Below are 14,110 nucleotides of genomic sequence, written 5' to 3'. Positions count from 1 at the left end.
AAACCATAGGTGAAAAACATTTTTTTTTTACAAAAGTTAGAAAGTGTTCAAATTTTGTTTCTCTGAATTCTTGTGTCCTTCTGCCCCCATTTGACTTTAATCAATAACCCTTTCTTTGTTAATACTGCAACAAAAATAGAAACATGACCAAGGGGGACAGTAAGGCTTAAGTAGGTGGAAACATATAAAAAGTGGGGTCACAGCTAGGGGTTCAGGGTTTTATTGTCAACTTCCTTTTTCACTTGAAATTTGCATGCTGCATAATATCTAAGCTTAGTGACTTCTGAAGGTAGATATGTTGTCCACTTCATAACATCACCTTCAGAAGGAACTAGGAGCAGAAGTATCTTTCAGATACCTGCGGTTAGCAAAATCTGTGGTTTGATGGTATTTAGTTACTAATAAAGCTTAACTCCACAGAAGAGTTGAATTTGACCAAAGAGTCTGTGAATGTATGCCTGAACACTGGCTGATGGTTGTGCAGATCCACAGTAATTTCACAAGGTATATGTTATTACACAGTCTAAAATTACCCTAAGTGAGGATAGAGCCAAGCCCTTTGCTCTGGGCAAAGTGGGACAGTCCTCAATTTGTGAGACACCTTTGACATATCCAAAGTAGAAGTGTTATTTTTGGTGCTTCATTTCTTCCGAGGGGTTTTCTGAGGAGGAAACTACTTCACAGGGGAACTGGCTGTTACTGTGGAGTTCTGCTTGGAGGATGGGACTGAAGACAGGCTAGCAGGGCATACCAGTTTTTCCTTGCAGGACAGATGGCCAGATCTACCCAGACTTGCAAGAGATTTTCCAATGTGGTACTGTCTGGTACATGCTCTGATTCATAATGAAATTTGTTTCTCCTTAGTGATGACCTATCTGTGACAGGGACTGACAATTGCACCTTTGACATATGCCAGAAAGCTCTGGGGAAGGATGACTTCACAAAAATCCCTAATGGAGTGAATGGTGTGGAAGACAGGATGTCAGTCATATGGGAAAAAGGCGTTGTAAGTATATCAAGATGTCTCAACATGGAGGTAATTGATTTCTCCATCAAAATGTTATCTCTCAGCAGTTATCAAGTTTCCAGTTTTATCAAGTGTATTTATCATAAGATAACTCCTTTGATCATACAACAGAGTCCTTACTAGCTCTCACTGTATTGTCCTGGGAGATAGAAGAATATTCTTAGCGCTTAAAATGTAGCACTAGAGAATCGCTTCAATCGTTTAACAGCAAAGGACCACTATTGTTTCAGCAGTAGCGCACAGTACGTTTACTTGCAGCATTTTTTTTCAACAGATAAAAGGAGAATGAAAGGAAAGAGATGCACACAGTTTTGACTTGGTCAGTTCTATATTTTTTTCTCTTTGATCTCTCTCAAACTTAGCTGTTGGAGGAACTTCTGCACTGGGTGTGTGCTTGACAGCTTCTACTGTGTGTTTTCAGCTGGAGGCAACAACCTAGAGATAAGAAATGCTTCTCTAATGTATGGCTCAGTCCTGTGAGATGATGAGATGAACCTTCAAATGCCATTGACCAGATTCTCAGTGCCAACACAAGAATGCTCAGTGTTTCTAAGAACAATGCGCTTCAGGCTCTAAACAAATATAAATATGAAAGCTGGTGGCCAGGCCTTCTGGATATGGGGTAGTCTGATGAGGGAGGGAGGGAGGGCAGTCTGGTGAGTGATCTGCTGCTTACTGGATGTTACAATTGCTCTGTCTAATACTGTTAAATTCCAGAGGCTCTAGTTCAACTTTCTCATTAATAATAAATCCTTTTGCAGTAGTAAAGTCTTGTTGATAATGCAATACAAAGCGTATTTATTTTTCACAGTAGAATTAATTTACCTCACACACTTAGTAAAGATGTGGTTCAGAATATTTCTTGTTTACATCTATTCAGGATTCAGCTCCAGCTGGCATGTACAAAGCAGACTTCTGCCTATATCCACCTGTGGCATAGATCTAGTGAATTATTTATGGTGTAAACTGGAATATAATCTAGCTTGTGGTTAGTATGAAAGTGAGACATGAATATGTCCATCTGTGCAGTTTTGAACAGTGTATCCTCTTGGGCAAGATAATTTTTCTAAAGGTTCTTCAATCAGTAATATATTCTCTTTTCTTGTAAAATATTACACAGCTGTGAGTTTGTCTGGAAAGCTTCCCTCCTTTTCCGTACACCATTATTTAGAAGAGCAGTTTTCACCACTTTCATTATGCTTCTCAGATGATTGCTCACAAGCCACTATACAAATATGTCTCTATGACATTCTGATTCCTAGACTGACCTATGTACAACATTACTGCCAGGGTAGCTGGCTTTCCGAGCAAACAACAGTCACAGAGGCTGGATTAAATCAGTTGTGTAACAGTGGACATCCTAAAATATATGTATATCCATTTTTATTTGCTATTTTGCTGATGCGTCACATCAGCAAATCTGGTTCTTATACTACTTGATCTCAAACATGAACTGAACAGTACTATCCTCTGTGTTATTGCTGAAGAGATTTGCAAATCACCTTTCCTATATTACACACTGTGCCTTGCCTCTCTTTTATCATCTTCTAGGCTCTTCTTAATACTGTCTCACCATTTTCCAAAGCCTAGATACTTGAGAGATGTCAAACCTTCTGGAAACTGCTGAGTAGGACTGCAGATTCAAAACCAGCTAAAAAATTTTACTTCAGTTGACTTGGGACTGGATCTACAGAGCATTGGGCTATAAAGTTGTTGGTTTTTTCCCTTTATTGTGGGATAAAGTAAGATAAAGTTATCATTTTCAGTGAATGTACATATGTGAATCTGAGACAAAGTTATTTTTATTTCTTTTAAACTCTTCAGTACGACATTTTAAATAAATATTGATGTGATGTTGGCAGAGAGTTGTCACCCATCTTAGCCTTTCAAACAACAGGAACGTTTTTTTCATTCCTTGTTTAAAAAAGTAATGAGTTTGCTTTCGCGTACTCTTCTGCAGTACAGTGGAAAAATGGATGAAAACAGATTTGTAGCTGTTACCAGCACAAATGCCGCAAAAATCTTTAACCTTTACCCAAAGAAGGGGAGAATTGCTGTGGATTCTGATGCTGACATTGTAATTTGGGATCCTAAAGCTACAAGGTATGTATGGATAGTTATTTCTTCCTATCCAGTTTCTCTGCAGGAAAAAATATCTCATATTCTCTGTACAATAAGCCTTTGGGCTGAGGTTATGGCGTTTTCCAACCACACTTCACGTGAATTATTTACAGGTTATTTGTCTCCTACAATGGTGTATGTAAGCAGAGATCTTTGATCTCCAGATGGATTTAAAAAAACTCTCCTGGATGCTGACAAAGTGAAAAAATTACAAGGACTGTACATTATGCTACCAGGGTTTGATATCTTAAGACTAAAAATAACCACTTTGGGATTTTAGAGTAACTTCGTTAAGTGCTGGAGTATGTTTAGCTTCCTCCCACTGCAAAGAGCAGGGAGAGGAGCCTTCCTGCACGATGACCCATTACAAGCTTGTGTTTTTATTTACAGCTACTTTAAACATATGCAAAGGTGGTCAGGATGGGTGGTGAAAGTGTGGGGTCTTGCCTGCCTAATGTCTTCTCCCTAGCTGATAGAGCAAATACAACGATAGAGCCAGGAGTTGGTTTAGTTCTAAAGCTGAAGCTGTGCAGGCTTATGCTTTTATTTAAGACGTTTTCTGATTTTGTGCACAATAAGTCTGCTAGAATAGAGCTTGCCACACCAACACCAGATGTACAAGAGGTGTGCTGATATCTCACTCTGCATGACTTGATGCCATGGTACATTTTGGCTATGAAGGGTATGCAGTGTCTTTTGAGGAGCTTCAACTCAAACAGCATATTGTGCATTACAGCTGATTCCAGTCTTCAGGTATATTCACACCATCAGCCAGCTCCATACTCAGGCCACTATAACTATCTCGAGGATTATACATCTTGAGTCTTGCTCTGGCTCTTGTGCCCATCCTGGTCTTGTTTTAACTGCCTGGAAATGGTCTGGCAGCCGGCTGTCACACAGCCAGCTTACCTGGGGAGTTGCCTTTCTCAGCTGAGATTCCTATGGGCAGTGTGTGTGCATCCTGCTGCTCAGCTGCTGAGCAGGTTAGTTTAAATCTGCAGGCACTTTAATAGTCAAGTCTTAATCTGCCCCCATGAAGCCCTGCACACCATAGCAACATCAGGTCAGGAGGTGTGCTGGGCTGGTGCTTTCATCTTGTGAGCAGTGTGAGCATACAACTGTGCTGACGGCACATGTTTACCCTTCTTGAAATCTCTTCATCACTGTCATCCAAATAGTCAGTAAATCCGTAGAAGACAGCAATCACTAACCCTAGATGAGCTTTGTGGGGTGTTGGGCATGTTGACAGTATGGATAGTTTTCATCAAGGTTATCACAGTGTTTGGTGTCCCTAAAGCCCGAATTGTTGTAACTCCGATGGCATTAAATTTTCATCCTTTGGATTTTTAAAATAAGATTTGCAGACTCCCCTCATGGTAGAAGTAAGTTTTGAAACATAACTGGGAAATCTTATTTTGGAAACCAAATGGAGGAAAAAAATCCCTAATCCTAGATTTTCCTTACACAAAATTTTCTTGACCAGTTTTCTGTTTTCTGAATTTTTTATATTCTCCCTCATTTTGTTATACTAATGAGTACCAAAATCATGTGAGCATAAGAGAACAAGCATTCTGTGTTTTAAGCTGCAAAGCTTGAAGACATGGAGGTTGCTATTCAGAAGTCCCGTAAAAAACTGGCAGCACCAGCAAAAGAAGTTTCAGGAGCGTCAGCCCAAATAAACATAGAGGCCTGCTCAGCGCTGGGTCAGAGAGATTTTCATGTGCATTATGCCTTCTGGCATGTTGAGCAAGCATATTTTGAGATACTAGCAATGAGCTATTTCAGGACAGCGGAGCTATGAACTCTGATTTAAAAAACCCTAAAGGATTCTTTTCTGAGCTCACTTCTGCTCTGCCTGGGAACACATAAATCTAGAAGGATAGCAGAGTTCTGACATTGTTCTCAAGGTGCTTTGTCAGCTCCTGTAATTATCCTTCAGCCTTCCAAACATTCCTTCTGCCTCCCTTCACTCTCCCCTGAGTGCTCTAATTGCCTTTTTGCCCACTGCAGCTGTGAAGGTGCAGTTTTTCATCAAGTATTTTTTCAAACACTGAACTGTACATTCTTACTAAGCAAGCTGATTTTAAGTTGAGGCAATGCTTTTCTCCTGATCTGGTACTGTTCCCACTGTTTACCCCTTTGGCTTTGCTGGGAACAAGCCTCTCTTCAGGTACAATTGTGTGAACTACATGGATAAGTATTAAGAAATCTCACTAGAGCTTGTCTATTCATTTCACTGCAAATCCTGAAGAGGGCACAAACAGCCCAGCAGAAAAAAAAAAATAAAAAAAAAAAAAAAAAAAAAAAAAATGGACTTCAAACATTTAAGATATTACACAAGGTGCAGCCTCATGTACTTTGTTGACTCGGGAGTGATTTTCAATTTCACAATAGGCTTGTTCCTCTTTCTGGCTAACTTCTTCCTCTTTTGAGCATGACTTTTTTCCTTGTTTGTAAATCTAAATTTTGTAAGAGGAAAATTGAGTTTTCCAGTTCTGATTTGAGGCTGCGTTGATGTAGTCTTAAAATAGTGGCTGATACTAGCCTAAAGAGTTAGACAATTGCTGAAGTATTGCTGTGAGGAACTGGTATTATCACAATCTGTCAGAGGAAATTTATAGGGAAGATTCTGAAGTTATTCTGAAAGGTAGTGAAGCCCATCAAAATACAAAACCTTATATCCCTATGAAATCGGCTGCATTTCCCCTCCCACTTCATTGCACAACAGCAGCATGTTGGGTGCTATCTGGGCATTCAGGATTTTCTCTTTTCTTGGTTTCAAAAACCTAGTAAATTCAACGTGACGGCTCTGCAAGCTGGGAGCAATTGCAATTCAAGGTTCCACTTCCAGCTTTCAGCTACTTTCTACTGGTCAGCTTAGCTGACTGGCCTATTTCTGCAGCATTTTCTGGTAATTTCTGCAGAAAATATATGAACAGTTATCAGATTTGCTGCTGTATTTAAAAGTTTCTAAATACTAGTTTTAGCGGGTCTGCATGAAAGCAAGCATTATTGGGAAGGAAGGCATTAAATGTATAAATTAGTTAGAAACTGCATTAGAAAAGATGGGTTATGAGTTCTGCCAGGTTAGGTCTATTTCTTAGCTTCCTTCTACTCATTGCATATTCATTAAAGAACACACAAATACCAAAGGGACCTGTTGGTTTATTGCAGCCATGTGCTACCAAACATTATCTTGCAGACCTCAACACCCTCAGCATCCCAAGTACAGCCTGTGCACACAGGATTGTTTTGTGAGAACTCCTTGGAAAAATTCATGTAGGCAGCAAATGTCTACTCACTGTACCGTTTTATTTTAATCTGTGCTTTGATCAAGCATGTTCACTGACTTTTTTCAGCTGTACACAAATAATGTAACAGCCCCAAGTCTGTGAAACAAAAGCAACTGTAAAGATTGTTCCAGAATGAGAGGGCAGAGTAAGCAAGGAAAAGGGAATGTCACCTGTCAGCAAGCCGGTGTCCTCTATAGCTGATGCCTTTAGCTATTTTAAAGCAAGCAATACAAAATCACTAGGGCTCGTTTCAGAAATGCTCAGCAAGTAACCTAAATACTGCACTACCCAATTCAGGCCATGGAAAGAGCTAAGCATCCCTTGTAAAGTAGGGGCAGAAGGTACTAAAGATCTCCTAAGAGACATTCAGCTCCTGGCAGATATTAGGGCTCAATAAACTCCCTGTGGCCTGCCAGAGCTTTGCAAATAAGCCCTGGATCAGGCCCCATAGGCAACATCAAACACCTGTAAGGATAAAAAACCTGCCTCAAATGAAGTTTAACTTTCTAAGTCCAGCCATTTCATTATAGCGACATGCAGTCTGGGAAGCCTCGTGCACTGGGTTTTTTCCACTCACTAAATATAGCCTAAAAGTAAGCTAGTTCTGAATGCAGAGGCGAGCTGGCTGTGCACGTAGGAGTCTCTAGCCTCATCCTCCCTGGGCTCTGCTGGAGTGGCCTCTTTGGCAGGCCCAGTGTGTGCCCCACATGTGCCCAGTGGAGCTGGGCTCAACCCAGCTCACAGCAGTGATGGCTGCATGCCCAAGCACACAGCTGATGGAGCCGAGTCCCTGATTAGCAGGGTCCTGAGGAGAGGAGGAGAGGGAGGAAGAGGACATGTTACTCTGTAATCTACCTGCTATGACGACTGGGAAAGACAGGGTTTCTAGCCTATTTCCAGTGTTGTTTATGCATTTTAGGGGAAACAGCCACCGGTCACAAACTAGTGAGAAGTCAGACTGCCCCAGTCTGCTGGCATATGTGCCCTCAAATGCCTTTGTTTGCATGTAGATATATTCATGGATAAACCTTTTGCATTTGTTAGAACCAAAATCTGCAGCCTATGTCTATCACGTTTGTAGTCAAGTCTTCAGGCTCAGAGGCTTAAGTGGGGACAAGTTACAACATTTAAGCACTCTCCCAAGCAATTGCCTATATTTTGTTACATGAAAGAAGAAGAAACCAAGATGTTAGCAGACGATTAGAATAAATAACACTGCAAATGTCTTACTCTTTTGATGAATGAGTATAATTTTGAATACTGGTTATATGGATAACAGCATCTAGACACAATGAGGCAAAATGAAATAATGTCACATACAAATATATGCATGGGACAAGTATATTCTGGCATTTTCAATAGCCCCATATTCTTTTGCACAAGTGCAAGTGTGTACATGCATGAATGCACATTAATTCACTAGAATCAGAGTACCTGTCAAAGGCCTGTTATCTCAAGTTAAGGGGACATGGAGAAAGAAACAATAGGCACAAATGAAAATACAGACAATTCCATTTAAACATAAGAAATAACTTTTTTGCTGTGAGGATGATCAAACACTGCACAGGTTGTCCAAAGAAATAGTGGAGTCTCCATCTTTGGAGGTACTTATAACCAGATTGGACACAGCCCAGAGAAATCCACTTTGCTAACCCTGATCAGAGCAGAAAGATTGGTATAGATGATCTCCAGAGATGCTTTCCAACCTCACCTACTCTGTGGTTCTGTGAACTGTAACAAAATAAGCCTCTCCAAGAGCACGATGTACGTTTCCTTAGTAACTTGCTGTCTCGCAAAATGTCAGCTGCTCTCTTTAGAGAACAGAATCTTTCAAATGTTACCCAAAAAAATTAAATTGTCCTTATTTTCTCCTTATATAACCTTGCCTTTTTCTCCCTGGTAATCACTTCCATATTTTCTTTAGTCATTGAATAGACTAATACGTATTTTCCTCTCTTTTGATGCTTTTCTGCAAGCTTAATTTCTCATTACTGTTTCCCTCCTGCCCATTACACAGTTTGATAATTTTCGCTTCCATCTGATAGCAACTTAGAGTGATTGATAGGACCAGATGGATGGTATTGTTGACAAATGAGTTACCATAATCAGAAAAATAATTTTGTTGTCATTTTTTACCCATCTTCAAATGACAAATTTTAGGAGATACGATTTCATGAAATAAAGATCCCATCCCTCAGATAAGACACTTTGACCTGAAGCTCCCAAACATTAACTTCCTAACTTGCCTTGAATCTGTTATTTTATCTACAAATCTCCTCGCTTCATGTGGCTACTCAAAGGCAATGATTATTTAAAGATATTTTTAAAGAGACTAGGAATACAACTTTACAAATAGTTGCCTGTATATATATGCATGTGCAGTTACTGCAATTCCTTAATATAAAATAGGCCATGGGGTTTTTGATCCACATGGCTTAGAGCTAGCATTATAAAACTTTCTCTTGCTTCTTTTTCCTCTTTTTTTCCCCTACCCTTGCTATTCTTTTTAATAAAACCAACTCTAACATTGACAAAGTTCAACATAATTATCAATATAAATGAATAGACAGCACAGAAAGGTGAACATTCTATTTTTTTTTCTAGATTTTAGAAAAGCAGGTTAACAATATGGAGAGTTCAAAGGCATCTGAAAGTGATGTGAAGAGGCAGCTTGCAAAGGCAAACTGGCATTTCTCACCTACTCCCATCTCCAAAAAGCTTAGAGATCCTGCACTGTAAGCACTGAGACAAGTTGCTTACAGCTCAAATACTCACTCTTACATAAGTGGATTTTCTATGGCAGCTGTCAACGAAACAGTTGTTTTCAGCAATGGACTCAGATAATTTTAGCTGCTTTTATTACTATGTTTTAAATTAATTAGTTAAGTAATTATAAAATAGGTGTCCATGCCATTTATTGAAGTGTTCATCAGCTACTCTTGCCTAAGGGCTATTGACTACATAATTCCTTCATATTCCTGTACCTGGAATTTTAAAAGAAAACTGTGAGGTATGCATCCAGATTCCATCAAAAGTAATTAAATTATTTATTTTCTTATGCTCGCCTTGAAAATTAAAGTGATAATCCTCACAGCAGTCAAAGTTTAAGTACTTTTGCTCACTCTTGTCCAACAGATCCACCTTCACTGGGCTGATGTAGCTTCCTTCATGTCCTGTGCATTATGAGGGATAGAAGATCACTCTAATGTCTAATGGTTTCTCTTCATCCAGTTTCCCTCTGCCTGAATGTAACTCACTGTTTAGTATTTCAGGCTCTGACTGAGGAGTAGACATCTTTATGATGCTCCTGAGTTGAGTTTGACTTGAAATGAAAACTGGTACCTCTAACTTCTTAACAAAGCTTCAGGGCATAACTTTTTTCCTGACCACCTGTACAGTCTTGAATTTCACACTACAGCTTTCTGTATTAGTCTAATCTGATGCTCTTTTTTAAATTTCAAACGTCATTTTATAGTTTATTTGGATATAATATTCTAGGAGTGGCAATAAAACCCTTTCTCACATAGAGCATAAATAAATACAGCATTACTAGTCACTGAATCCTCACAGAGTCAGAGAAAATCTGGTAATAGCTCTCAGACTAAAATAGTTGCTATTTGACTGAAAATTAGTTGAAGACAAGCACTGCATTGGAAAAAAAAAAAAAATCAGAAGCATGTCTTCCTCTTTGGTACTAGGGGAATGTCAATGTTTATATCGACAGCATAAAAACTCTTTGCAAGAGAGGTGTATCGAAAGCAGCTGAAGTGAATGACATGGAAACACCAATGTAAGTAGGAACAAAACAGGGCTTTATGTCTTTGCAGTATCCTCTTTGTAGAGGAGAATGTTCTTTTAAATGTTAATGTAATCATTCTGATCTCAGTTTCTATTTGAGAAAGAGTTGCTCGAAACAAAAGCCACTGTAATTTATAACCAGCATTAGAGAATTTTACAAATTTCACTAAAAATATCCGATACAGGCTTTTGACACCTGGAGTCAGAATCTGCTCTCTCATGCTGAGTAATCCCTTATGTCAGGCTTCACTTAGGATGCTGCAGACAGCTGTTAGATTATACTTCACTACAGTGGCAGTCCTGTTTTTTTGGATTATAAGTAGGTTAAAGCCATTCTTGCCATTAGCTGAGTGGTCAACAGTGTTCAGACATTCAGAGCAAACACTGGAATTTCACTAAGATTCCTGGCAAGCTGTCTGATACTGAAGTGGCTGATACAGCAGTAAACAGTCTGTTGCATAAGGTTGCTGTGTTGTGAGCTTCAGACCCAAGCATACCAGCTCGTTCTGTTTTAATTGATTGCTCACTTGCTACCTGAACCTTTCGCTGCCATTGATACCATCAAAAGGTTAAATCACAGACAAATTTTGATTATCTCTGTCAGGGAGAATGTGCTTCACCTTCCAGAAAGGGCACCAAGATCTAAGGCTTGTTTCAACAGAAAAGTTATAAATGAACTTCTATATAAGTTTGTTGTTGAGACAAGCTCTGAGAAATGTGTTTTTTCGTATTGTAAGGTTTATCTATACCAATGGATATTACTTTTAAATGTGCTAACTTCCATTCATTTTGTATTTTTTATGAAGGACATACTTACCTCTGAGATGTGTTTGACTCTAGCAACCCTGCTCTAGCACACTGAAACAGCTCACATGTTGATTTGAAGGATCTTGCTTATTTTTCTGTTTGCTTGCTCAAATTACCTTTTCCATTTTTCTTGTTGTGTCTCAGTGCTATTGTGCAAATAGATATGATGTATACCCAGAGAATGAGAAAGATAACTATATTAGTTGTTCTTACTGTTCTAGCAATTGGACCCATAAGGGTAATGTGGTAAGCGAGAGGAATATGTTCACAAACTCTTTGTAGTGCTATTATAACACCCATGGATAAAGTTGCTTGACAGTATTCATAGGACTGGTGAATACCAGAGGTCTGACTTCTATTGCTCACGCTTTCTGCTGTGAATTTACATGATGCTGATACTGGTGAGAAGGCATGCAGAAGTTTTCTGTTCAAGGTGTGCTGAACAAGGAAGAGTTTTTATTCCTATGGGAAGACTGGTCATAGACAGTACTTCTATATATACAGCCCTTGAAAAGTCAGTTGCTACCAAGATTTAAATGTAGCCCTTAGCAGAACCAATTTCTCTTGCTTCAACAGAACAATATGAAAGGAAAACTAAGTATCCATCCATAAATTATTTTTTCCTCTGTATAAGTAATCATTTGAAATATTTGATATGTGATTGCTTTTGAAAATACCTATATTTCAAGAAAGATACAGATTTTTTTGTGGTTTTCTCATTTTGGTAAGGATGTTAACTGAAGTTTTAGAAAATTAATCTTCAAATAGATCAATACTTAAATCTATTAATATTTCACATTACTTTTGACTTTGATAATTCTTTTGCAAAAGATGTAGTCTCTGGAATAATGTTAATTCTATATATGCATGATAGGCTTTTCACTGTGTGAGCACCCATTCTGGAAAATTCTGACCACTAGCCAAAAGCATGAAGCTTTCTTCCTTTCAGAAATTACAGATTACAATGAAAATCTAAAGTCTGAAAATTAAAAACAAACAAATAAACAAAAAAAAACACAAAACCAACAACTCAGAAACAGGAAGTTAATAAAATAATTAACTAAAATTCAAAATCTTGTGCATCATTTTAGACACAGTAGACAGTAAATAGCTCAGTAGGGAAAATAGATAACGAAGTAAACACAGGCTGCCCTTCCAGATGCTAATGTCACCTCTAGCACTGGCTCTGCCTTTAATGTCACTAGTTAGGGCTGGAGAAATTGTCTAGAAAAATGGTGATCACAAAGAATGAGGTCTATGCATAAGCAAAGAGATAATACCATAGCTCAAATGAGTAATGTTGAGGTCTATAATTTGCTTAATACCCTTGGAGGAAAGGAGGAAAGGTGGAAATGTGATGTTGTCATTACTATTTAGCAACATCGAGATATTTGGGCTGTCAGTCACTGGATCAATCCAACCCAATGAAGAGTTACCAAATACATTACCATCTACTGACTTTCCAGTGAAATAATTTTTGTGTTATTCGTGAGTCTCAATCTTTGAAACTTTGCAGCTGTACTTTCAAACTTGAAATTGCAAGCCGTTCTAGCTAAAAGGTCAGAGCTTTTTCTGACCTTAGCATACATAGATATTTGCTTGACAAGGAAAAATGAAATCATGTTATCCAAATAAAATATTGCAACCTGATTTTTTTCCACTAATCTGTTTCTAGTGGAAAATTTTGCATTTCAAATCTGCGAAGTTCTGTCCTTTTGACTCCTTTTTCATTTTTTTGAAATGCAATTACTGTTCAGTGAAATGTTGTTTCTCTATCCTATTTTTACAGCTTTCCATGATGTACTGTACAATGTCGTGGTTTAATAATGCTGCTAAATTTTTTTAATCAATTTCTCAAAAAATTATAATTAAGTAAAATTCAAGGATCATAGTAATTTGGGGTGTTGTGGGGTTTTGGGTTTGGTTTGGTTTTTTTTTTGTAAACACAGGACAATATCTGCAAAGACACATCACCAGGCCAACAACTTCAATATCTTTGAAGGAATGGTCTGCCATGGTGTCCCAGTTGCGACAGTTTCAAGAGGCAAAGTGGTTTATGAACGTGGAGCTTTCAATGTCACAGCAGGAGAAGGCAAATACATCTCCCGTCCACCATTCCCTCCATATGTCTACGAACGAGTCAAGCAGCGGGAGCAGGTTAATTAAACTAATAAATCTCTGTAATGCTTTGTACAACACGAGGATAACTAGCTCTTGGGAAGAAAGGATTGGGGATTCAACAGTAATTTCCCTTACTAATCAAAATCTGCTAAGGTGGGAGGAAATGAAACTAAGGACTCAATTTTTATTGCTCTTTATCTTACAGAAAAATATCATAGACTAGTTCCTGCCCTTAGAGTAGTCTGTACAGCTCATAGACTAAGCTTGGGTACTTTTTAAAATAAACATATCCAACTTGCAATAAAAGTAGACAAAGTTTTGCTCCACTTTTGAGTGGGTGAGTAATCTGACTAACTACTGTTTCATCACTGATTTCACTAAAAATCAGAGAGGCTTAATATCCTATACAGGAAGAAATCTGACACCGAGAAAGAAATCAGTAATTTTCTAACTCTTTCATGGATCAGATATTTGGAGATAAACCCTGCAGAATGTTGAACATTTGGCTCTGTTTCAGAAAGAACGCATTAAAAACTGAACATCTGCAAAATGTGCTGCTAGACCAAGCAAGATACCTCTGTTCAAGTTCTTGTTATTTTTTTTTAATTGAAAGAGAAATATTGCAAATACACAAAGACTGAATTTTCAGTGCCTATTTACCATGCAAGCATTCAAGAAGAATGCTTTTGCGTACTTAGTGTTGCTTACTGTGAGTAGGATTTTCAAAACCACTCAAAGTACATTTTAAAATCACAACCTGAATCACTGGGATTCACTGCAGGATCTGAAAGTTGAATCGGACTAGCATCCATGTGAGGTATGGTCCACTGAAATTCCTTCAAGATAATTCTGTATATTTCTTACTGCTGTTGTCTTGATGGATTGAGAAAGGCATGTAAAAGTGACTGAGTGAGACTTTCCTCCGACGACCACTCTTTCACAG

At 38.4% G+C, this 14,110-nt stretch overlaps 1 protein-coding gene across 1 annotated transcript in view; it reads left to right on the top strand.

Moving 5' to 3' along the window:
* DPYS (dihydropyrimidinase) overlaps positions 1–14,110 on the top strand; it is a 31,818-nt gene that overhangs the window by 14,212 nt on the left and 3,496 nt on the right. The window contains exons 6-8 of the mRNA XM_026842420.1: positions 865–1,006; positions 2,988–3,130; positions 12,996–13,203. Coding sequence (XP_026698221.1) covers positions 865–1,006; positions 2,988–3,130; positions 12,996–13,203 — 493 coding nt within the window. The remainder of the gene's footprint in view (positions 1–864; positions 1,007–2,987; positions 3,131–12,995; positions 13,204–14,110) is intronic.

This window comes from Athene cunicularia (genome assembly GCF_003259725.1).
Source record: "Athene cunicularia isolate RWA chromosome 2 unlocalized genomic scaffold, athCun1 chr2_part1, whole genome shotgun sequence".
Lineage (NCBI taxonomy): Eukaryota > Metazoa > Chordata > Aves > Strigiformes > Strigidae > Athene > Athene cunicularia.
This window is presented reverse-complemented; position numbering and strand designations above follow the sequence as displayed.